Source organism: Miniopterus schreibersii, assembly GCF_964146895.1.
Source record: "Miniopterus schreibersii genome assembly, chromosome: 5".
Taxonomy (NCBI): Eukaryota; Metazoa; Chordata; class Mammalia; order Chiroptera; family Miniopteridae; genus Miniopterus; species Miniopterus schreibersii.
In genome coordinates this window covers 27,985,537-28,013,016 of record NC_138106.1, presented here as the reverse complement: position 1 = coordinate 28,013,016, position 27,480 = coordinate 27,985,537, and the positions used below count along the sequence as shown (strand labels likewise).

At 38.1% G+C, this 27,480-nt stretch overlaps 1 protein-coding gene across 4 annotated transcripts in view; it reads right to left on the bottom strand.

Moving 5' to 3' along the window:
* Positions 1 to 27,480, bottom strand: part of FNDC3B (fibronectin type III domain containing 3B) — a 292,074-nt gene that overhangs the window by 187,614 nt on the left and 76,980 nt on the right. For all 4 annotated transcript variants that reach the window (XM_081137956.1, XM_081137958.1, XM_081137959.1 and 1 more), the window contains exon 3: positions 14,372 to 14,447. In XM_081137956.1, the coding sequence (XP_080994082.1) occupies positions 14,372 to 14,447 (76 nt within the window). The remainder of the gene's footprint in view (positions 1 to 14,371; positions 14,448 to 27,480) is intronic.

Here is a 27,480-nt window from a genome sequence, read left to right as displayed (position 1 = left end):
AGGATCCTTCAGCTGAGGCAGTATACCTGGGATGACAAAGTATCACTTTTTACCTTTTTAGAACTTTTTCCATTCACAAATAACTCAATATCCTAAATATTAGATGCCATAAAAATAAAACCCACCAAATGTTTTATTGAATGCTATGTAAACAAAATACTTATGACAAGTCTATCTTTAAAAATATACCAGGTACCAATTACATCTAACTCTCTTGGAAGTAGGGATCCAAGCATTGCTTTTTTTAATCCCAAGTGATTCAGCTGTGCAGCGAAGGTTGACAACAAGTAATGTAAAGCACCTGGCATACAACATGTACACACACACACACACACACACACACACACACACACATCAAATAAACTAGCAATTATTAAAACAAGAAAAAAATACATACTGGGTAATTTTATTTGCTTTTTTGGTTACTATTTAAGATTAATTTATGCTAGTAAAATTTTAGAGTAATTAATGTTAAGGTAGTACCTAAAGAGTCCTAAATGATAATTTAACATCTCAATTTCAAATAGACAACCTAGATAATTAAGTTCTTGAAATGTGCCCACACTTGAACCTATTTAAGTAAAATTCTAGTCTTTTCATGAATTAAAGTGCAAGAGAAAAAAAAATTGAGAGATACGAAGAATTTTAGAAACAATCTGGTCCAACCCTCTTATTCTGAGGTGAGAAAAATGAGGCTCTGATCAATGAAACTAGATTGAATGAATCAAAAGTAAGTTAAATTGCTATCAGAAGACTCTTCTAAATGAAGCCAGTAAGTTTTGCCAGGCTTCTTCATTTAAAAGGGAAGAGGAAAATAACAATATAATCAACTGATTTTTACTGTATGCATGCAAGTTCAATGACCTTTGATGTGAACCTAAGTCAATTTTTTTGAAAAGCAAAAAACAGAGGGTCTGTGGAAGGTGTATAGTTAAAATTTGTATTGACAAAGGGGAACAGGCTTGAAATAAACTTTAAGAGGTCAGACTAGCAAAGCTATTGGCTATTATGCACTTCTTGTTGAGCCATTTCCTATGTCTCCTAAATACATTACCCAGAGCTACTTTTCAGCACTCTGGCTCAAATTCTAAAGAGTCTCATTTTCTCCAAAGTCTGTTTTGTGGTTAATTACTTGCCTTCTGACTACTCTGGGCATAGCCAAGAAATAGGTAGAATGCACCTGTTGTTCTTGAGTTCCATCTGAGATGGAGTCTGACATTCTATTCACCTCTGAGGAATGTTAATTGCTGATACCAGCATGACAGGTGCAATGAGGAGTATTAAAATGATCAATGAACTCAACTCACAGAACAGCGAAGGAAATCATCTAGAGACCATGAGAAAACTCAAGAGCTGTAACTTTAATTACTAATAATCGGTCTGGAATTCGACAATTTGACCCTTGAAATAGATTTTTAAGACAGGGCATAAAGTTCTAAATTTCTACAATGGTGCCCTGTCCACGGGAGGGGGGAAAAAAAGAATATGTATAATCCTGTTTCCCACGTTCCTATGGAGTCATTCACTACCCCCAACTGCTTGTCATGGACTGCTTCTCCTCTCTTCTGTGGGCAATGTTCCTCTGTTCCAGATCCTTGCTAGTGTAGAGGCCTATCTATTTTGAATTCCGAGCTACTTCCTTTCCCCTGGTTTTATGCTTCAGAGCTTTCTTGTTTCTTTAGGGAACCTTACACAGTGAAGCCAACTTCCAGATGGGCCCACTTACTTTTTATCCTTTCCCTTTGGCTTTTCTTTTACCATCACCCAGCCGAATGGGGAAGCAACATACTTGCTTATAACTTGAATACAGAGTATGAAATTCTTTTATCTGCTCGGAATATTTCTCATATCTGCATGTTTCCTAATTTAGTGACAACCTCCCCCCGCACAATACTACATATACTATTCATTAAACTTTAAAATATCCCTAGGATATCCTTGACAATCACATTTTTTCTCATTATGTGGGAATTGAGGCACAGAAGAGAAAAAGGAATTCCTGATAAAATGGAAGCTGAATTAGAAGATGCAAACTAAAAGACTGTACAAACAAATCTTTTGAAAGGGATAAAGAAAAAATTCTTTGAGCTTACAACTAAATAATTTAAACCATTATTCTTTATTTTCTGCAGATACGTGGATTTTTTTCCCTTTGTCCATTTTGTAACCACGCTTAATCCTGAGAGTTTTTTCTTTTAAGGGTACTACTTCTATAAGTCCCCTTTTCTTACAAGTGCCCCTCACCCCATCTCCTACTTCAGTTGTTCTTGGTCCCAGAACTAAGAACATCCATATCACTTGGGAACTTCTTGTAACTATAAATTCTCAGGCCCCACGCACCTCAGATCTGAATTAGAAAGGGGGGAGGGTGAGGACAGCAATCTGTGTTTTAACAAGCCCTCTATGGATTCTGATCCATGCTAAAGTTATCGGTAACTGTCAGCGTCTGACACCTGGATGTCAGACCCTTGATTCAGGCATTCTGTGGGGACCACCTGCAAGCACCAAGGTGTTTCCTAGGCACCTACACCATTCAAGGTACCAGGCAAGATCTACGAAGGAAACAAAGAGGGAAGCAATAGTCCCAGCCCAATTCTTTCATAAAGTCAAGTGAAAACAGGGCTAAAAGCAGCTTCAGCAAGCAGCAAGTTGTAACATGGCTATTTTCTCATCCCACTTCTTTAAGTCCATCTGCTCACACAGTCTTACCTGTTCTAATCAACTTTGAATGTTATTAGTTTACAATAGGTGAGCTACTGTGTTGACATCTAAATAAAGGTAAAATAAATCTGTACTTTGCTGAAAGAAGTAAACTCAAATTTGTTTGATGACCCCCATTTATTGCTGATGGAAGTTTGTAAGAAAAACTGAAGAGCAATTTTAATTAATAGGTTCAATAAAGACAATCACCACAAAGAGTTTACTTAATAAGTTTATGAATAGGAGATAAAAGATCCTTAAGCACTTGGCAAATCTTCCCAAAGAAGACTAAGCTGGATGAACAGACACGAGTATGCAGGCGGCCTGTGCCGTGTGATGTACCAGGGAAAGCATACCTCGAGAGTTTCTGAAGCTACCTGAGGGTTAGGTTAACCAGAGATTCTCAGTCTCCACTGCATATTAGAATTGCCTGTGAAGCTTTGCAAAACTAATTGCCTTACCCCCTACACTCTGACAATTCCCTTTGGTTCAGAAAATCTGACAATTCCCTGCAATTAGCCTCGAGGTCAACTTGCACACTTTTTAAAGTTCCCCAGATAATTCTGATGTGCACGAGTTATAAGCTACTATGTTATTACAACCAGCTTTAAAATTTTGAGATGTTAGAGATGTTCTTTACCTTAAGCAAATGATGCAAGAACTATGCTGTTCAAAATGCAAATACTTAACCCACAGAATAAGAACTGTCTTGATCAGTTACCTAAATTAATCTCAGATCTTGACATGTAATTTACAGGATAACACACCAAGCTTTTGCTGTATTTTATTAAGATTTTGTGACTATTTCCTGCTTACACTCAAAGGCAATGTAAGTATAAAGGTTGGATTATACTGTCCACAAAGATTGCTTTTCCTCAATAGGAGGAGACAAATTAGATTCTAGCTGTGCCAAAGCGCTCATTTTGTCCACACTGTCAATATCCTGGTACAACAGGCACTGAAAATTGACACTGTTGTATCTAGCATAATACTTGCTAACTCTAGGTAAAAAAAAAAAAAAATCCACCCAATCCTGGATTACCAAAATAATCCTACCCTGGACAATTTTTAAGATTTGGCACTTCAAGAACAAGCAAACAGAGTTTAATCTGACATTTCCACGAGAGAGGTGTATATGTGTTTATAGCCACTTTCATGGAAACTGTACAACAAAGCAACAAAATATATTCTAATCATTCCTCTAACAGAGGATAACATTTTCACTTAAAAAACACTAAGAATAATGCTTACATTTTTATCTTATGTATCCACTCCTATAACCAACGACTTTTCCTCCCTGATGGTATGCCTTTTTGTCAGTTTAGAATAAAAATTACAGCTAATAATTAGAAAAATTTTAAATTAGGTGGAAATTCCTGTGCCAGAAAGATATACAAAACTGTGTTAATTCTGGCTCTACACTGCAATATATAAAGTGTCCATAAAGGGGTTACATTTAAACTATGGAATGCTTCCATTTTAACCCAGACACAAAAAGACGTGAAGACTTGAAAAAAGTCAACTTTTCTCTCCAAATTGCAAAAGCAGCATGAGGGGGAAGTTAGAAAAAGGAATTACATCCAACCACAGAAGAAATGTAGGTACATTCAAAGGACCCCAAACCATAAAGTCATAAAAGAAAGTCACTTATGCAGGCAGTGCTGAGGCCAATTCTCTCCATAAAGCAGGTCCTCAAATAAAGACATTTCATTTAACATCGTTCTGTTATAACACTGATGAAATGCCATAGGAACTTAATTCTTGCAACTTAACTATGCTTATATCAACTAGCCTATGGTAAAAGTGGTTTTGTTACAGGACCTTTTGCTGCAGTTCCTAGAACCTATCCCTGACATTAGGTGAGGACTCACTGTATTTAGATAGGTCCAGAGGAAGGAGTGTTACAACATACACCCCTTTCGTCCAACTGTCTTCAAATCCTGAAAAATAGTGTGCAAGCCCTAGCTGGTTTGCTCAGGGGTTAGACTGTCGGTCCGCAGACTGAAGAGTCCCGGATTTGATTCTGACCAAGGGCACATACCTCGGCTGTAGGCCTGATCCCTTGCCCCAGTCAGGGAGCATGTGGGAGGCAAAACCAATCGATGTGTCTCTCTCACATCGATATATCTCCCTCTCTTCCTCCCTACCCCTCTTTCCACTCTCTCTGAAAAGCAATGAGAAAAATGTCCTCGGGTGAGGATTAAAAAAAAATAGTGGGCAAAACACCTCCCAAGTCACTGAAAACTCCCTTAGAGTAGCAATCCTCACTTTGATGAGCAGAGGGGAAAAAAAATCTTTTTTTTAAACTTTGCCTTTTTTATCCTTTTTTGTTAATCCTAATGCTTGTCCAATTAGGACCGAGTAAGCACAAAATGTTTACTCACTATGGTTTGCACTGTAAGACAAATACATTTCTGAAAGACCAGATTCCACTTATTTGAAGGATGTATACAACAATTTCTCTAGTGCCCATCACTCACTCTCTCTCTTCAGTGTGTGTCCCAATGGTCAGCAAGCCTCGGCCATCTTCCTAAACCTCTCTGATTTCTGTTCCCACTTCCACGTCCCATCACCACTGCCCTTACCATGCCTTCTTCTCCTCCACCCCCCCACCAGGGCCTATCTCACCACCTCACCCTTTCGAGCAGCCCTGCTGATGAAGAAAGAGAAAACTTATTCTAGCAACTCCACTTACCTCAGTAACCAGGCTACTTTACAATCTGAAGTGTACTCTATCTATTCCTGGGTCTGGCAATTCACTGAAACTACTGCTACAGATAAAATGCTATGACTTTTCACTCACAAAAACATTAAAATATTACTGAGTAATCAAAGTTAAAATATTTGCTAATCATACAAAAGGTAAATACAAAGCTGGGTTATCTTTTACTGTTAAGTAGCCTTAAAAATATTTCCCAAGGTGTTCCCAGACTACTCATCACAAAAGAAAAAGTTAACAAAAGAATGAATATAATCATCATCCTCTCATGCTTTTTACAGGTAAGAGGAGCTAACACATATATTGGACTTCTTCAGAATTACTATGTTTTTAGAAATAGACTCATGCATGGATTGTCTTAATTTGAGGAACTGAGAGTAAAAATAACCAAATTTAACTACTTAAGCACAGTTATATTGTCTTAATTGAGGAACTGAGAGTAAAAAATAACCAAATTTAACTACTTAAGCAGTTACAAACAAACAAAAAAACCTCTGTGAATTAAGGAAGAAAAATTTCCCATCATTTTGACATGAATTTTTAGCAGTATATTAGGAAATTACTTTCTTTCCCTTATTCTGAACACCTAGTAAGTGCTGGATAGGCATTGGGATAAAGATCACTAAGATTTGACCCCTACCCTTTGAAGGACCCTTTACAGTCTTCTTTAAAAACCCTTCTAACACAAAATTTTCAAGTTCTAAGTGTAAAAACAAGGGTAAGGTACACAGAAAGAATAAAGGAAGAAGGAAAAGACTACAAGCTGTGACATAAAATGTGGCAGGCAACTGAGGTAACGTGACATTGTTAGCTCTTCTGAATTACCTGGCATGCAAACAAAGATCTATGACATTTAAGGAACTCCAAGCAGTGGTACCTTCAGAAATGACATTTTAATCATTGTTTAACAAACCTGAGAAGCAAAAGGCTACAGGAGCTAAATTCCCATTGCATAACTTTTAAATGTATTCTTTTTCAAGTATTATGACTAAATGTGAAGACAAATCCTAACCAATACCTCAAGTTCACACAGGCTTTCCTGAAACACTTTAAAAGGACAGGTAACAAAAATGAAGAGTAGTTAAATATCTAGCCATAAGGGCTGGGAGTCTAATAATGGTTTTTATTTACTGGACCCTTACAATGACTCAGACGCTGTTCTAAGTGCTTTCTATACAATGTCATTTAATCCTCATAGCAGTCCTTCAAGACCTATGTTGTTATTCCAATTCTACCGATAAGAAAACTGAGGTGTAGAGAAGTTAAGTAATTTTATAATACACAACTAATATGCAGGGAATTTCTAAACCACGCAATCTGACTCCAAAATGCACAACGATCTTACCAATATGCCTTACACCCTCCACTTCAGTACTGCTTAAAAGCAGGCTGCATTTAATAGAGATTAAAATTATGGAATGTAACTGAAATTTAATTGTAAAAGGCAAGGCCTAGAGAAGAGAAAGCATACCCAGAGGCACTCCTCTGGCCTAACTATGGCTGCTCAGGCACAGTGTGAGAGTTTGCTTATTACCCAAAAGAAAAGCAATAAATAAAGCTTCAACTACAAAATAACTTACTTTAAATGCATAGAACAGTGGGCCCATTGTTTTATCCACAATGCTATATCTGAACAATATATACACTCCCATAAACCTTCATCTGAAATGTCTGAACTGTTGCCATCACCATCAACCCCATGACAGTAAGCCTATTGTAAATAGGCAATGAAGTGAAGGCTAGAACGTCAACTCATTTCCACAAGTCCATAACGAAGTCATTGCCCATAAGTGATCATGACATCTCTTTAGAATAAAAATAATCATCAAAAGCTGTGTACATTACAAGATGGTGATGATGATGATGACGACACTTACAATGGATTATCTCACAAATTTACGGGGTAGATATTAGCAACTATTCCCATTTTAAGAAAGGAAACAGGCTAAAAGGTTAAGCATTAGCTAGCAAACCAGAGCACTTTACTATCAAAATATCTTTATTAACTTTTAAAAAATCAAATCACCAAAACCTTACTTAGAGAAAAAAGCCAAAGAGAGTATGACAATAAAATACTGGGTGAAGCTTTTGTCCTAATTATGTAAATGTAAGACTAGATATAAACCATCAAGGTAACTGGGATGGACAGAAGGAGAAAAGCAGCAAGAAGCAGACACACTGGGCACCTCCCCAGAGAGGGACTTCATACTTCCTGGGAAGCGACACAGTTTGGCACTGATGCAACCCAGTCTCATGACATTACTCAATCCCATTATGACAGCTGCATGTATGATCACGGACTTTCCTCCCACTCCTTCCATAAGCTAGACTTTCTGCTCTGTATCTATCAGTGTTCACCAGCTCTTATGGAAACCACCCTATTAATAAACTTCCAGTTACTCAGCAGCAAGCTGTGTATGAAAGAGGGCTATCAGGTCAGCATACAGAATGCCTGCTTGCAACAAATGGCTGTGCCTATTCATGTATAAAAGAAAGGCCAAAACATACTGTCCAAAATAAGGCCCCCAAACTTTTCAAATATCAGGGATACTCCAAAACGCTGGAAATGATTTTTCATCAATATTACACACACACACGTAAAAGACTGGTTTGTCCTGAAGCTAACTACCATATAAGAGTTATAAAATGAGCTGGCAAGTTGGTAGAGTACTTCAGATTCTCCTAGAAACTCAGACTCTCTCAGGTTAGAGTCTCACTGGAGGACCGTGAACTAATTCTCATCAAATACAGCTTTGAATCAATCAGAAAAACGTGATAAGGACACTGGGGGATAGCCTGCGGAAAAGACTTGTATTTTCAATTCTAAATGATTTTTCAAGTAAGGCCAAACTGTTCATAATAACATTTCAGATTAGCAACCCCCCACAAACCCCCTCCAAATGCAAAAGAAATGGGTTTCAAGGCACTTTCTTATATAAAAAAGAAGCTTCAAAATCCTAATCTTGTGATAGGAAGAAATATTTCCATTAATAATACAGACATTCTACAAATAATTAGTCAAATACTAATCAATTACATGTTCAATGTAATGAAAGTCTGCAAAGATTAGGAAGGATTTAAGGTATTTATACTATAACAATTTCACTTTCAAACCAGCCGAATATTTTTGATGAAAACACTGTTCGCAAATTTAGCCAAGGCAAGGGTTCAACCAACCTTAGAAGACGGACTTCATTTGCGATAGGTCCTCTTTCTTGGTTGTAAGCCAGTAAAACAGAAATTCCTTATTAATATTCAGAGCCTGCTTTAAAAGAAGAGACCATATAGAAGCTTTGCTTATGAAGTCATAGGCGATCTCAGCTTGTAACCCCTAGCTATGACACCACTCATGTCATTTCTCAATAAACAAAGCAAGAGACAGGGAACATTCCCTAGGACCTGTCATAAAATTCTAAGAAAGGATGACAGGTCAGTGTTTCAATGTGCCAAACAAGTCTAATAAATGTACTTAAAGTACAAAATGAGAAGAAAAAGCAACATTAAGGTCCCTGTGGCAGTCTGGATGCTGAACCATACAAGGAGGGGTGGGGGTGGGAGACAAACAAGGAGATTCAGAAATGTGGAGCTGCTCTCAATGGGGTCATTCAGAGCCCCTGAGCAGAGCGTGGCGTTCATCAGTGATATGGTTCCCACACTCACTGGGCAGAGGGAGGATGAGACGCGGAGCTGAAGAAGGCTCAAGGGGAAAAAGCAGGAGAGGGAAAAGTTCCACACTCTAATGGCATCTAAGCTATAGCTATCTCAAAGGGGCTCTCCTGGAGTTTCCCCTACCATACATCCTGCTGTCCTTCTGAGATCTCAGCCCACTTAACAAACATCAGCAGAGTAAATGGTCTTAGTAAAAGATGTCTAAATTATTGTGGGCAAAAAGCATTAGCAATTAAGAATCTTTATTCTTTATTAGAAAAAAATGGTGATTCCCAAACATCTTACTTTGTTTTATCTTATAAAATCACCATGACATTCACCTATTTTCTTCAGGCTCACAATGTGTATGTAACAGTCTTAAAACACAAAAATTGCAGTATTATTACAGGATCCATATGAAAGTTCTTTAGACTCTAAATATGTTTCTCTATAGAAAACAGATTAGCTTCAATTATCAATGTATTTGGATTAGGAAGTTCTTCTATAGACTTTCAAGACCACCAAAAGCACTTAACTGGACATCTTTAAGCTCCCAGGACAATATTTAAAAGAAAAATCATCACACTTGATGTAATGCCAGAGCCAGTCAAGGGTCTAGTGAGTAATTATCAGGCTGTGTGCTGGGGGACAGGGTGGAGGACACTGTTCCCTGTCACAACTGAGTTTACAGTCTAATTCAAGGGCTAAGGAAAGGTTTGCACATACACTCAGACTGTTATATGCAGTGCTACCTCTACCCGCTCCCTCAGGAATGCAGAGAAAGGTCAGGATGAAACCCAGTGATCCGGGAGGGCTCCTGGAGGAGACAGACTAGAGCCTTAAAGGAAGTGTGGTATTTGTTTTGGCTGAAGGATTTTACAGGGAGCAGAGAAATGGCCCAGATAAAAAGATGGCATGTGTGGGCAGGAAGGAAAGCTGCATTGCCAGCACCTCAGCCCAGACAAGGATATGAAAATAATGGGAGAGACCTGAAGCTGCCCACTATTAATTCCCGACTTTAAGCAGAGGCAAAAATTCATATTGATTGCTCAGATTCTTTTTGCCCCTAACAATTAGCTCTTTGTCTAGGATGCCATAGGTATAGTGCAGCCTCCCAGTGAGAATAAACTATGACCTTTTGTGGCCCCTTCAAGACCTATGATTCATGTTCTATGGAAAATATTGAGAAATATTCCATTAGAAATGAATCTGCTTTCACAGCATATTGTATGTTTCCTGTGTTTTTCTTCCTTCATTATCACCAAGGACATTCCCATGAAAACAAAATCTTGTTTTTTCCCCAGAGTAACAATACTTTTTATATTGATTTGCTTTGAATTTCCAAACTGTTTTTTCACGGCATCACAATGAGCTTCTGAGGCCTTTCTAGTGATACCATAAATGTTCTGTAGAAAAAAGTATTAGGTAACAAATTCAACTACAAGCAAAGGGGGTTAACCTTTTATAATGTAATTTCAAAGTTTCCAGAAAGGCACCCCTAACCAAGTCCACTCCCCCACATCAATACCTAACCTGCTGCCTAGGGCTGAAATAGCAAAATTCTTAAGCTGACAGTTTCAACTATGGCATAAGCAATAGGTATGACTTCAAAATTTCCAGGAAGGCCACCACCACCAACCGCCCTGCCCCACCCTCAACAAAAACCACTTCCCCACCTGCTGGCTGGTGTTGAAAGAGCATAGAGTTTTGCTCTCTTAACTTTAATCTCTAATAAAATGCAAATGTTTCTTTCAGGAGTTTCCACTGTAGTGTGACTGAATTGCAAATGTTTTCCTAATAGGTTTTTTTAAAAGGCAGGCAGGAAAAGATTGCTTCCCACTGTACTTGTCCTCTCCCATGGCACCCCTTCTCTTCCAACAGCTGTAAGGCCTACCAGAAAGCTCAGCCCACCCCAACTCTGGGACCAATCCCGACTTGGGGCAGAAGTAACTTAAGGAGCTCTAAATCAATACTCCCTGTATCACACTGCCTGCTCTTAACTCTGTTAAAGACTCAGTTTCCACCATCCACTTTTGCTCTGCAAACCATCTCCATCTCATCCTGGCCATCAGTACTCATCCTGGTATCCTGCCCAGAATCCTGTTACTCCAGGAAAAGGAACCCACCTTGCTCTTGTCACATGCCCCAGGAGAATGGAGCCTACTATTTGAGTTCATGCTTCCATGAACAGAGCAATAAAGGTCTCAAACTTTGGAGTCAGACACAGCAGAGATGAAAACTTGACTGCCTCTTTCCAGCTATGTGACTTTAGGTGTGTGAATCAACCTCTACAAGGCCTCAGCTTCCTCATGTGTTCATATCATACCCATTAAACATGAGTGAATACATAGCATGGCATAAGAGCTGAATAAATATTAGCAATGATAAGGACCCAAATCACAGTGAAAGGATAATAACATAACAACTTATGTTGCAATTTGCAAGTATATTCCCACATTCTGTGTTGACTTGCTCTACCCACCTGGAGTCAAGCACTCACTAACTCACAGGAGAGTCAGTCAAATGAAGACTAGAAGTGAGGCTGCAGGGGCTGAGTGATCACATGTTATGCATTAGCAGCAATCAATGGGTCTGGACTCAAAGTTCCTTCCAGATTCTGCAGTTCATCCTGTTTCCTCAGTGTTTCTCCAACCCAAGCAAACCATGTGATTCCAGGTCCTAGTCCCTCTCATAGTGCCCTGTGTCATTTCAATTAATTGGCCCAGGTTCCACCATGCCCCAAATGAAGATAACCATAGTATTGGGGTTTTTAGAAGAGAACAAAGAATAGGAAGGCTGGGGAAGCCAAAGATAAATGGCTTTAGTCAAAGGCATTTTTGAAATCACTGAAAGGGGTGTTAGTGTCACTTATCTTCAAGTATCATCATGAATAAACACAAAGCTCCCACTGTGAACAGAGCAACATACTTGCAACATTCCCTGCAGAGTGCACCAGTTATTGACATGGACTCATATGAAAAGTGGGGGAGAGGCTAACTAGATCAATACACACACATACACATACACACACATTCCTCAGACACCAAAAAGTACAAGAAGGTGGCATGAAAGTGTGGATTTTATACATGTTGATTTATTCAGCAATTTGCTTTTATAGATTCTATTACACATACCCAGTTGTAGAGGGACACAGTCTACCTGCCAATTCAGGAGGCTCTAATGATACCATACCCAGAGGCTCAACTGCCTTCTTACTAAACTGAAAACCAGTTTCATTCTAACAGGTGAAGTGATTTTTCGTCTGGTGTGACTTTTTTAAAGATACAGAGTAGATTCTGAGTTTCATTTGGTGATAATATCCATCTATTAAAGTACTACAAGGAGATAGAAGATGCTATATCCCATACTATTTTAAAATACCATTTCCTCTCTTCTTTGACCTAAAGTTTGTTTGTATAATTTATCTAAAAACTAGGTTTGATTTTAAATGGTTTAGTACATACACCACAGATGAATTTCAGGGATACAAATGGTCAGAGAAATGCAATCAGCAAAACTTACTAACAAAATGGTTAAGTCATATCAAATTAACTGTAATTAAAACTCATTAGGCTTGAATCTTGAAAATACACTCATTTCTTATAAAAAATGTTTATTCCTAAATTTTAATTCATATAGGTATAAAAACAAGTAGCGTACATACAAAGCAGCATGCTCTATTATGGAAAGCAATAGAAAAGCAACATTTTCCATTCAGTTCATTATAGAAAACCAAACAAAGGGCATTTCCCCTCAACTGTTAATATATTGGTAAGCAAGTCCAGGTATTGAAAATAAGCCCTACGGCCCTTGCCAGTGCAGCTCAGTTGGTTGGGTGTCATCCTGTACACCAAAAGGTTGCTGGTTCTATTCACAGTCAAGGCACATGCCCAGGATGCAGGCTCAATCCCCAGTAGGGAGCATGTAGGAGGCAGAAGATCGATGTTTAACTCTCACATTGATGTTTCTCTCTCTCTCCCTTTCTTTCTCTCTAAAAATCAATTAAAAATATTTTTTAAAATAAATAAGCCTATGATCAGATTCCAGTCCAATCAATAACCTAGTATTGAACTCAATTACATATCACTTTACCATAAAAGCCCAATCACTGCCGAAAACAGCTCTCACGAACAGTGCTCTCCAACACAGCAATGTTTACAGGCTAAAACAGACCTGGAGTAACCTTCCTAAACAGGATTCCATACAGATCAGAGTACCTAAGACATTTCTTTCCAAAGTGAACTACAGAGACGGAGCACTGGTATTACACAAATTAAAAATTAACTGAAATGCTCAAAGAGCTGTACACATATAAAGAACTACACCTACATTTAGAACTTATTTAGATGACAAGATCCTGGACTCTGAGGCTATAATGGAATAAGACTTTGGAAATCTTGGGAGGGGGTATTTTGTATACCCCCATGAATACTGGGGGGAAAGGGGGAACGGTGGTGGGCAGCTTTCTAAGATGGCCCCCAAAGATTCCTGCCTGCTGGTATTCCCACCCTGAGTAATCTCCTTTCTTGAGTGGGCTGGACTCCCTCTTGCCCTCTAGCTGCTGCTATGATGAAGCCAGCTGCAATAATGTAAGTGTCCCCATGGAGAGGCCACTTAGCAAGACACTGAGGGAAGCCTCCTGCCAATAGCCGGCAAAAAACTAAATCCTGCCAACAACCACTTGAGCAAGCCTGAAAACAGGATGACCCTCAGACATGCCTTATAATGACTGCAGCTCTAGCTCACACCTGTATTTTAGCATTTTAAGAGGCCCAGAGCCATAGGACACAGCTAAGCCATGCCCAAATTCCTGACCCACATAAACTGTAAGACAATAAATGTTGTTTTAAGCCACCAAACTCAGGAGTAATCTGTTAATATCTATCTGTTAATAACTAACAGATAGTTAATATAAATTTTACCTCTCAAAAATCATTTGGATAGCATCACAATATACATTTAAAACTTTTAAATAATTTGAAAAAGTGCTTCCTGTTCTCAATTGGAATTTTTCAGGCCTACCGAATTCCATAATATATGAAGCCTCTGTAAGCTTCCCCAAGTTAAATTAATTCACTTAAAGGTCAATAGAATACCAGAGGTATTTAACCCCATCCCTTCCCTCATGTGTAAGAGGCCTACATCAGCATTAAGGAGTCTCCTATTTGACAGAAAAAGCAAAAAAAAAATTTAAAAATTTCCAAGATAAATTTTATTTCTAGAAAAGTCACAGATAACCACACTTTGCTTTCCTAACATAGTAAAGGAAAACTCCTTTGATTAGAAGGAGTAAAAGCCTCTTACCTTGAATGCACTGAAGTGTTCCATCCTCCGCTCTTATCGTAAAAGTCTCGCCTGGGTTAACTTGAACGAGAATAACCTGCCAAAATAACACATTAATTTCCATTTAATACTAGAACATCTGGGATCTCGCTAAGTTTTATTACCTAAATTTATGTAGTAGACAGGAAGTATGTGGCACAGAATCTTGTACAAACACAAAACGCAGGCTATGTCTCAGACCTGGTTCAAATGTGAGGGGTAAGCACAGGCATTTGAGTTTAGCTAAGTGAATTCTCCAGTCTTGCTTATGATGATATGTAACTCAAAGACTCAACTTTACAATACTTTTTCTTTCACACAATTTCTTTCATTCTTTCACTAGTTTAAAATGACAGTTTAAAAAAAAAAGGCTAGAAATCATACTTATAAAGGAAAATTGCACAGACAAATGAAGTTCTAACCTAACACTGCTGCAAACTATTCCCAAGTGTCTATTACTTACATGGGTTATATGACTCTATTGTGTAACAATAGAAAGCAATTTATTAAAAAAAGTTTGAAAAAAGTATCTGTGTATAGGATCTAGAAATAATGAACAGTACAAAATTAAAAAAAAATATTACAACTAGGCCCCACCAAACACCCAGATTTTTAAATCTATTACCTAAATGTCAGTGTTTTGGTCATATGAACATAAATATTTAATATTAAAAGACAACGTCCAAAAGACTGGACCATGCAAGGCAAAGGCATAGTATGTTCTTTCAAGAGCCTCAGAGTTTTAGTTCTAATCTAATTTAGTTCCTCTAGATAAAAAGAGGAAAATCACTAATTTATATGTAAATACAAATTAAAGGACATAATCCAAGCTCAAAAACTGTGGTTAAAAATTATCATGTGCAAGGTTGACACGAATAAAATATGTTACTATAAGTTTCTAGAAACTGGAAAGATGTGTCATTCATCTTAGAGTTCCTGGAGGAAGGTTTGTTCCTTCCTGCCTTGAAACCACCAACATACTGTTCTCCAGTCTGCAATGCTCTTCCTGTCCTCCCCCATCTCTGCTCACTACCCACCTTACTCTTTCCCCAACCAGCTAACACCTGCTCATCCTTGTGAGCCTAAGAAATGGCATTTGACTCTCAGGAAAGGTTAGGTCCCCAACAGTATGCTTGTTCTCAAAAACAAAACAAAACAAAACTCCATTTCTCCTTCCTAGAATTTACAATTGCAATTAATTAAGCAATTATGTCAGTGTCTCTTTCCTTCTTTAATCTAGGCTCAAAAAAGCACAAGATATGGCAGAAAGTAAGTGCTCAAAGCTATGCCTGGCATAGAATAAAGTGCTCTATAACTATTTTTACTGAATGAATGAAAGTTGTAAAACATAAGGAAAACCATTGCAAATAATTACTTTAACTTAGAAATTAAGCTTTCTTTACATGCAATTTAAAAAGTCAATTTTATTTACAATATGTACCACATCTGTTTTGTAAATTTATTGAGATCAAAACCATTTCATCTTTAAAAACTAAACCTTTAATATCCATGCATTTTGATTCTTCTAATAATTCACCGTGGGAGACACTGCTGGCATATTAAGATTTTTTAAATCAGGAAATACATTAACAGGAGAAAACAGGATCACTCAGCGAAAAGTAGTCCAAATTTCATCCCTGGTGCTTCTCATTACCTTATTAAGTTATTTCAAGGCAATCTATTTTTCTTGTACCATAACTATGTCAATAATCTTTCAGTCTTAAGTATTCAAAACTCTCACCAATGTAAACACATTTACCATTTTAAGAACTCAAAAGGAAATCCCTTGGTGTCTATAGAGTAACTAAAACATTTCTGTTGCTTTCTTGAAACTGAGCTTTTGAAGTCATTTCTAACATGAAAACATTTTTGATTTAACTTTATTTTTATATTAACATTGAACATAACTCGACTACAATGGAATGAAACAATACTGTAATAAAGAAAATTATCCATGCCTTTTTAACAGTCCATAGAAAAATTCTAGCATCACCGTAACAGAGCAGAAACCACCTGCTTTGTGTTTATACCTCTAGGGAAAGGCCTATAATACATGCTGTAGAATTAATTAGTTTGGGGGGGGGGATCACTGGACACCAAGACTGTGTCCCAGATATTTTTTGACAACCAAATTCACCTCATAATTGTCAGATGAGTCTCGAATGCTGGTTCTAAAAGTAGAACTCACCAATATTATCGAAAGTCCCAGGCCAGAAAAGGGATTGCTGAACTGGGGTATGATGTTCCAGGTTCTGTCACATTATCTGTTTATCAAATTGCATAAAAAGGGTCTGTAATGATTCCTTAGTGGTTGCTGACACCAGGCCACATTCAAAGAATGGCCCAGATGCATCCAGCCACCAAAAGTCATTTATGCCTTCCCCTCTATGCTTTTGTTGAAGCCAATTCCAGACACCCATCCCACTTCTTCAGGGAGAAAGATGACAGGTAAAGGCTTTTAAGCATCCTACTAAAATACCTCCCTTCAAATGTTTAGTTCCTGTAATTTTCCCTGCTGCTGGGTTGCTGTGGCAACCAGATTATAATCTACCAAGTTACCTCAGAAACCAAGCAAATCTCCTGTGTCCCAATATCAATTTTTCTTAGTAAGAGCCAAAGTCATTATTTGAACAAACTGTATTCATCATGCACCAAGATATTTTAAATGAAAGCATTCTGCTTTACTGAGGCAGGCTGACCTCCTTGCTGTTTTCACTGTCAATAAAGAAGAGATAAAAATAAAAATCTGACACACACCAGCCCAATGATGTGTCCCTGACAACAGACATGAATGAGAGGGCGGCAGGCCTTGCATCACGAAGCCTTGAGGAGCATGAGTCACACCCTGGCAGGCTCTCTGGTACTTAACCTTCTGTATCATACAAGTCAGCCTCAGTCTCTGTCTGTCTGTCTGTCTGTCTCTCTCCTCCTGCCCCCTTCTCTTCCCCCCTTCCTCCTTTCTCTAGCCACAAAGCAGACATAATTGTTATAAGTTCTTTTAAATACAGAATGTGAAACATAACATCACTGTCCAAACCTCATCATTTTTTGTTCACTCACTAAGCATTTCCTGCTTTTCCAAAGTCAGCATTAGAACAATTCATGCTGTATTCTGTGTCTTGTCAGAGGAAGGAAAAAAAAACAAAGATTTTAACCACTGATAGATTTTTGCATCATAGATGTTAAAATAGTACCATGTTAACCAAATTATTAAGAGCATTCTTCAGGCCCAGCCAGGCGTGGCTCAGTGGTTGAGCATCGACTCAGGATCCAGGCGATCGGGGTTCGATTCCCGGTCAGGGCACATGCCCGGGTTGCAGGCTTGATCCCAAAGTCAGGGGCATGCAGGAGGCAGCCGATCAGTGACTCTCTCATCATTGATGTTTCTATCTTTCTATCCCTCTCCTTTCTTCTCTATGAAATCAATAAAGATATATTTAAATAAAATTTTAAAAAGAGCATACTTCAGGCCACTATTGCTTCATCGGATCTGTTTCAAATCTGTTAGTAGTGCTACATGAACCAAACAACCCAAAATAACCAAAGGCAGTTTATCAAGGCTTAATGAAAAATAAGTGACCATTCTTCCAAAGTCTAAAGAAACAATAAAATAAGAGATAGGATTAATATAACTGAGTAAAAGAAACAATAAAATAAGAGATAGGATTAATATAACTGAGTAATAGGCTAAACACAACATCCTGGGAAAGCTTTACTCAGCAAGATGACTGAAACAGGTGTAACAGATCTTTCATTAAAAGTCAGTCTAAATCTGCCCTGGCCAGGTGGCTCTCTGGTTGGAGCAACGTGCCATACACCAAAAGGCTGTGGGTTCAATCCCCAGTCAGGGCATATACCTAGGCTGCAGGTTTGATCCCTGGTCGAGACACACAGGGGAGGCAGCGATATTTCTCTCTCACATCGATGTTTCTTTCTCTCTCTCTCTTTCTCTCTCTCTCTCTCAAATCAATAAACATGTCATCAGGTGAGGATTAAAAAATAAATAAATCTAAATCTGTTTCTTACTAAATAGAAGAGGAAAAGGAAAACTACTTTTGCAATTTAAATTTGGGGTGGTTGATTAACCAAAAGATCAATAGTATTTCCCTCCTGAAGGCAAATATCTAATTTATGCCTCAAATAAAAAATTACCAGACAATGACTAAATAATCACTGTCATGTATGTATCCATCACAAATGCTTCTGCTGGGACACTACTACTGACTGACCAAAGATGAAATGTTACATCTCACCATTCTTAAAAGTTAGATCCAATATCCACACAAATCGAGATAGGAGAGGAGATCCCATTTCACTTTTGGAGCTTTTTTCAACTTGCCAAACTCAGTGAGGCTTGTTTTACTCTCAGCTGTTTCATGTGTAAGTGAACACTTCTTACTCTGAGCCAGCCTTTATGATCATCCAACAGATACCTTTAGTGGAAAAAGTGGTACAACCTACAAGCTGCAGAAGAATTCCATGTAAGGAAGGATTCTATCCAAGAACATCTAATAACTTTTAAAAACTGACCTTTAACTACATGAGAATAGTAGCACCTTTTGTGGTCTGTCTGTCTGTGTGCCCCCCCCCCCCCCCCCCGCATATTCTCAAACTACAGAGAAATCCTTGAGAGCTCCACCCAGGCCCTAAACCATCCAACAATACACACACTTGAGACCTTTGTCTTTATGTCACAGACCACAGTTGGCCTCAAGCAACACACCATTTGTTTTCTCTCTTTTCTCCAAATCAAGAAAATGAGCTACAGATAACCAATAACTATCTTTGTGGTAATAACATGACACAAAGAAAATGTCCCAAGATTTAAAATGTGAGCAGGTAAAATAGGAAGATGACAGGAAAATACTGATCAGCTCACCTGCCCTACTTGAAGCCTGAACCCAAAGCTGGCAGAAAAAGAACACACCAGACCAGGAAGCCTCCAGGGGTAGTTACACACTGGGTCAAGGAACAAGGATATGTACAGCATGTAAAACTCTTCCTTGTTTTGTTTCTTCCTGGGCTATAGGACCCATTCCATTTAAAGTAAGGAGCAAGAATAAATACTCCAGTGCTATAAAATTTTTAATACTCTGATTTCCTCAAAGGATGGAAGGTTCAAAAACTGTCCCCCTCAATAGATCATTTCATCTCTCAAATTAAGTCAGCATAATGCAAGCTAGTTATCAACTCCTTTTAACAGCTGTTTTTCTACAATAATTACATAAATAGCTATTAATTATTGAACCTGTATGCTCTTCCTGGAAGGTATTACTAACCAGACTTTAAAGATAAGGAAACTGAGGCTTAAAGAGGATAAGTAGCTTGTCTAAAGTCACAAAACTACAAAATTACTAAGCTAATCCTGAACTCCAGCACCATCTGACCAAAATGCATGCTCTTGTCTTCTACGTACAGCTTCCCCCTCTGATGGGGGCGGGCTTCACAGAGTCAATTCTCTACGGAGATACTTCAATATGTAGCTATAAGGAAAGCGAGCACGTAACTGGGTCAGAGGCATGTCCCCAAAGACTGAGGACATTCTCTGCTAGGAAATTTATGCTCACTCCCTGAGCCAGAGCCCCTTACTCCCCTTTGGCAGTTAAGTGGTAAGGAATCCCACAACTAACAGCAAACAGTTGTTTTTATATTGGGCAGGATTTATTCTCATAAAGTCTTTGTCAAGTCCTTGAATTCCCTTAGAATCCTCAGAAGCAGCAACAAGCTAACCACTTGATTATCACAATCACTAGATGCCATTTCTCATGGCTCAACAGTAGGCATAAGAAAAACAAAGATGACTCCTTGAAGACTGAATCTGAAGTTTCTCTTCCTCCCAAAAGTCACCTGCCATTAACAGAAAATGCAGGAATGGATTAGTAGGTAACCAAAGAAAAAGAAATCAGGTGAGCCAAAGAGGACATTTTTAAACACTGAAATTACACCACTGCCTGCTGAAAATATATACATTCAAGAGTTTAATAACTGCATTTCATCAAATAGCTGTCCTTAGACGAATTACTACATCTCGGTCTTAATTCAGCAAATATTGAGTGCCCAGAATGGGTCAGGCATTCCCTCCTCTAGGCAATGAGAATAGAGCTTTAGATAATACAAAGTTCTGCCCACCTGGAGCTGATAAATGGAACTTGCATGGGTTAAGGTGGGGAGGATGATTTAAATAAAAATATTTACAGATAGGGGTAAGGGCTATAAAGAACATACAATGGCAGCTTGTAAAAATTGTACATTTCTACTCCCTCTAATTGTATGCTGTCTAGAATAAAGAGTTTCTATTACAAAAAGGGCTGCTGTTTGCTAAGAATAAAAATATAGCATTAACTTAAATGGAAAAAATGCAAAATGTAATATAGATGACCAAAACTAGGTTAAAAGCCTCTTTTAAGAGAACCACAAATGCCAGAGTCTAAAGTTTCAACTACAGGACTTTCAAGATAAAACCAAGAATATAAAAGACCAAAATTCCATGTAAGCTGAAGTGTAGCTTTTCCCTGGCTAAGAGTTACAGCTACCAAATATCCTTGTGTATTTGAAGCACCATGACATTCAAATCTTTTTCCCCCATTTTATTAAACACAGTTTTCAGATTTGCTGAGTACCAAAAATACAATTCTTCTTCCTTTAGTTAAAAATTACGTTTCACTGAGAACAAAATTTGGTTCCTGCCATCACCATTTCAGGGTGAATTCTTGTCAGAAATGTCCATCGAGTGAGGTACAAGCCCTTTCTAATCCTCAATTCCATCCATGCATCCCATGGTCCCGAGATGGGCTCTGGCCAGTGATGAGGAATCAAGAGCTCAGGCCACTTTTCTGCTAATCAGTCCTCCCCTGAATGTGCTTTGCACACTGAATCTAGAAAGTCTCCCTCGATTTAGATACAGCTACCTCATGTCCAGTTTTGATTGGCTGAGAGAGTAACGTTACCCATTCTAATGGGCTTAATTAATGTCACACATCTCTGGAAAGATGTCCACTAAACCCAAGCAAACAATTCTATTGTGAGAATCTCAAAAGTCAGTGAAGAAACATATATAACTGCCTATATCCCAATATTCTACTATTTTTAAGGCCCATTTCAGTGTTGGTCACCTTACCTTATTCATATAACACAGTTCTACCCCTTAAGACATAATCACGAAGTAATGTGCCCATGAAGAATGTTCTCATCCTTATAACAGAAAATCAGTTCCCGATACTTTGTCATTAAATATCCTAGAATTAACTATTTTACTTACTATACTTTAGATTAACTAGTTAAAATTAACACTATTATTGCCTGATATTTTGTGCCCAATAACATAAAATCAGAAATAAATACAAATATGTAGTATTCTGGGGTTTTGGAAGGATTTTGCAGAAGAGAGAGGAGGCTTTCCACTTCTGTGCCACTGTAGAGTATATTATCACTTATTCAGGCCTTGACTTTGCATTGATTAGTAAGTTTATTTAAATCAATGCTTAATGCAATTATTGAACCCCTGATTATTCAATGAAGATTTGCTGAGTAGTTACTATGTTCCAGGCACTTTATTAAGCACTGATAATTCTAAGATGAGAAAGATGGAATTCTACCCGATTTCTACCCAAGACTAGAAAATACAATTAACTGAAACAAAGTATGATTAATTTGCCATTAAGTGCTATGGAAACTGAAGAAACTATGAAGAAATCAGAAAAAGTTACAGTTGGGAATAACATCGAAAGGGGGAGTAAGAGACTTTAATTAAATAAACAAGAGAACAATTACATAAGCAAATACACGGAGGCCTGAAAGGTACAATGTGGTTAGAATTCAGATATGCTAGAATTTCAAACTAATCTCATTTTAGTCTCAATTCATTTTTGAACTAATTGTTTAAAAGTCAACTAAGATACCCAAGATACACAGTGGGAAGAGTAAATCAGAAAAATCACACCTCAATAAATTTAATTTAAAAAATAAAATTAAAAAGGAAGACTACAGTTGAGTCCCAGCTCTGCTAGGTAAGACACTTAACCCTTCAAACTCAGAATTTTCTCATCTGAAAAAAGAGATAATACCTACCTTATATGAGTGCTTAAGAAACACAACAACCCTAGTACAGTCCTGGTGCAAGGCCTTACACATAATATATGCTCAATAAATAACTTTTATTAGTATTTCCTTTTCTTTATATTTCTTTAAAGAAATATATTTCTTTATACTTCTTGCTTATTTTATTAACAAATCTCTGTTAATAAAAATGTGGCTTCTCATAAGAGTATATCTAAAGAAAAAATTTTACTGAATCTGCCATGTTTCATGTTCTCATTAAGATCTAAAACTAGCCAATTCTCACCTCTGACCAAATTTTCTGTTTGGGAAACATTCTGGCTTTCCTTAAAGGATCACCTCCCAACTGATTCACATTCCAGGGTCTGTTCAGCTTCCCAGCAACAACAGTGACTTTGGAATTCATTCACAGAAGTTCTGAAATCTAAACCCTTTACATCTACAAAATGGTTTAAATTACTTGGAAATGCTTCTAATTAAGATTATCATAATGAAAGTCAGCAATAAAAAGTAATAAAATAACACCACCGTGTGTGGAAATTTCCTATTAAGTGCTCGGAACTCCAGGAGAGGAGCCTTTTCTGACCCATAAGCTGCCTTCTCAAAGCACACAGGAAGAATTAAACTTGGCCAGATTCTCTAAGGGGCACCAGGCACTGGCCTTTACAAACACTTAAGCAACTAGTTTGAGAGGCTATGCCCCATACAGTCCAGGAAAACAGAATTATACAGCTGGATACTTAAGACCATTAAAAAGTTTAAAGAAAATGTCCAGATTTAGGGTTTCAAGGCAAACAGACTGAAAACACTCTTCAAAAAAAAGTAATGCTTTAAGATTTTCCTTTCTAGATTTTAGTCCTAGAGCTTTGTAAGCAACTGTTGGAAAGCTCAGCACATTTATACTCAGTCTTGGAATAATGACATCCCTGAGTGCATACACATGCCGACTTGTACAAATGAACATATTATTCCAATTCTTCCCTCATTTTGCACCAAGTCCAAATTCAGGGCTGACACTAGTCTCTACAGACGACGCAGGAAAAACGTGACAAAGATTTTCCAGCCAGCCCCTCCCCTCCACGCACGCCCTCAGCACACACAGGCACACAGCCGATTCTGTGCACGTCTCTAATTCGGGGCCAGTTTATGCACCATGACATCAGTGCAGTATAATGAGCCAAATTTAAACTCCATCTGGGACACATAACGTCCAGGCACACTGTGACTTCTTTTGTTTATATACACTGACTAAATATGTCTTGGTGGTAAATGAACTAACTCTTAAGATTGATTTCTCGAGGACTCCAAAACAATATTCTGCACCCCTGAAGCAACTCCCTGCCTCCAGTTCTCTTTCCAAAGCTATGCGTAAGTGATTTTTAACAGAACACTTGATTTTGAAACATATAATTAACATCTTGAGAAGAGTCAAAGTCCAAGCAGCCCTTCATCAATCTAAAATAATAAAAAAAAATTTAAAAAGAGGAACTGGCTAGCAAGAGGGTACAGTATCACAGTTCACGGTACAAAAATACTCAGTGACACAATTCTGTATCCCTAAGAACAGGAATACCCAGAGGTAAGAGATTTAAGAAATGCTCATACAGCAAAGTGGCCATTTTCTTTCTCTTTGAGGATCAACTTAAGATTTTAAAAAAATCCTGGCATGACTGAGGAGAAATAATTATAAATTCAAAATGAAAAACAAACAATTTAATAGGTTCAAGTCTTACAACAAGTTTTCAGACTTCTTAAGACACAAAAACTATGCCTCTGGGGTGATGTAATTTTTGAATGAAAATGAAAGGCGGGGTCTGGGAGCAAAAGAAGGCAGACAAAAAGGGCCCCTTCTAGGTCCCAGAGTGAGTCTCCCAAGGAGGAGGACCACCTGCTACCCTTCTCTGGTCACCACCATCTCAGCAGCTGCTGACCCCAAAGGGAACCACTCCTCTGCTGCTAATCTCAGGGAGACAACCATTCCCCAAGGAAAGAAAGGGAGCAGTTCCAAGACCTGGGCCTCAGATGACTTCACTCCCAACCCCTCCTCCAAACTCAACTGCTGCCTCCAGACCTCAGACTCTACTACCAGGACTGCTCACTCTGCAATTCTCAGAAGCTCCAGAGTCAGAATCACTGCCTCTTTCCAGTTAATATGAAGGTCATGTGACAAACAGGAGTAAGGAGTACTCTTCTTTGTAACTTTACCATTTACTACTGTGCAAAACCCAGTCTCATGTCTCTCCAGACTGTGTATCTGAACAGGACAAGAGAGATATGCCAAACCCAAGCAATTCCACCCTTCCTGGAAGGTAGGACATAAGTGGATTCAAAACCCAGTGCTGTGACTTGCCAGCTGCAAGTACTTAACCTTTCTGACCTCTGATTCTGTCCATAAAAATGATCACCCCCTTATAGTGTTGTGATTACTGGCTGAAATGATGTATATAAGTGCTTAGCACCTTTACTAACACCTCATATGCCCTCAAATAGCTTCCATTAGTTCCCTCTACCATAGGGGGAACAAAGAAATCAAAATATCAAACAAAAGCCATTCTAACAATTTAACTTATTGACCACAAATAAGCACTTAACTAAAACCTGAGACTAAAAGTCAGATGATAATCAGCAAGATTACAGAGTAACATTTAAGTTTGAGGTGAATACCAAAAATTTATGTAGACACTTGGAATTCTTTCGGTGTCAAAAATCTAACCTTTAATATGTCTTTTAACATTGTTAAGGTACTGAAATCTCTAGAAGAGTCAACCTTACAGAATCTTTCATCCTATACGTCCTGCTTGGTTTTAGGATAATTGTTAGAAGATGAACTGCTGTCACCCTCCAAAGAAGGAGCGCACACCTGGTGTGAGGCTGACCTTCAGGTCTCCTAGGTAGAGGCTCTTTAAAGTCTCAAGGCAGCTTGAAGTAGCACCGTGTGGAGAGGCAGACAATAAAGTGGGAAAACTCTCAGTGCCTGACCATGAGTAAATCACTTTAAAAAACGAGAAAAGGGAAGACTCTCAGAAGGAAACTGGATGTGAACACCCATCTATGAAAGGATAATGACCTCTATCACCCAACTCCACCCTCAATTGGTTCCTAAGTCTTTAAAATGGATATTCACAGACAGGGTATACGTAAGCCTAATTTCCCATTTCAATGGTTAGAAGAAAAATAGTTACCATTCCTTTCTAATTCATATTATATTCATATTTACATTCCTTTTATTTTCAGTCATAACTAAAATCACCAAGTAAATTATAAATAAAACAGTCATTCTATAAGGATACTTTTTATATGGCCTTTTTGCCAAGGTGATGAGAAAGGTCTTAAATAGACCCATCCTGTCAACTCAAAACAAAAATTAAACTAGTCAAGTCAGAAAAAGTGAATGAGCTGCATAACTCCAGCCAATTTAGCTACCAAGCAACTTCACTAATCAAAGCACATGCTTCAGTGTGTCATGGTTTCTCCTGTGAAATCAAAGGACAACTCAACATTCCAATATGAAGACCAAAGGAACTTTTTCTGAGGAAGTAACATGCTTCGCTGATGAATTTTGGAACATTTTAACAACCCGTCCTAAAAATTAAAAGTCATGCAATATAATTGGATAACAGCCAAAGTCCATTTCTTTCCAAATCTAACCTCAGACTCACAAAAACTGATTGCCACTTTTTGAAAATAATAGGACTGGAACCCTCAAGACAGCTTGACTGGTATAAATATTCTCTAGCCAACCTGCCTCCAAAACTAGACCTCCAGATCTCTGCTATCTGCACTTACCTACCCAATTATTTGCAAAGCAGAACCCTTGACAAAGTAATTTTCTAAATGTAGATTGTCCATTTTATCCAAATGCACATCTACTATTCTGCAAGGAGCAAAGAATGGGTAATAAAGAGTGGATCCAGGGGAGGCAGGGTCATATTAATTATCCTAATGATTGTGCTGCCCGTAAAATACATTCCCTCTCAGCAATGATCTGTTCTGATGGTCACCTGTTCAGGAAAAATGCCCAGGGCTGAGAAGCAGTACTGATGTAAACATGAACCCCGACATGGCACATGAATTCTGTTTCTTCTGGAGGCCCACCACAGTGCAGCTTCAATTTACTTTAACAGTAGAGCTGGTCAAAATATTACTAAGAGGCACCTAATTCTGGCCAATCCCAATTTATGTGAGGAAACTAATGTAATCTGAAGGTAGCAAAACCAACTAGATACAATACTGTGGCACTTCAACAACTGGCTCCCTGGCAGGCTGTTTATTTTTTGCAACTGCATCTGGAACTTAGAGGTTAATGTTACTAATCTGATGCAGTTTGTTCACTGTTGTCATGTTTGAAGTATAACATATATAATTTATATAAAGTCATATTTTTAAGTCATTCACGTAGACAAAAAAGAGCAGAGTCTGCCTACATGAAAACAATTATGTGCAAACATATGTTTTAACACATTCTAGATAGAGAACTGTCCCGTCTTCTCTTCCTCTGTGTGTGTATGTATATTTTTATTGCACGGAGATACATTCACACCACATTCATGACAAATACACATTTTCAAAAAACTAACAGAAGTTACAGGTTGGGAACCTATCAAATTTAATTTTATTCAAAGAGAAAGTTAATATAGAAATGATTCAAACAAAAAAAGTCTTATCTAGCAAATACCAGGAAAAAATTACTTTAAGAAAATTCTATTTCAGTAAGTACTTAGAAGACTTGATTCTTGGAAACTGTAAAAAAGATTATAAACACAAGTACTTGCATCTCTGCCCTTGGAAAGCTGATACCTCGCATCTGTGTTTAATGTCCCCTAACTAGTTTGTAAACAGTAAAACTAAGGCGCCCGGTTGTTTCTCCTGCCCTTCCTATGCTTTGGTGAGTGCTCAATGTGGTACTATTTAGGAGCTCAAATACTGTTCACCGAAGAGCAGAGGCCAAAAAAAACAACGCATGGGCCCTAATATATAAGACATAACTGACACCCTTCTACAAAACCATGTGGACCAAAGCCCATACTAGTTCATTT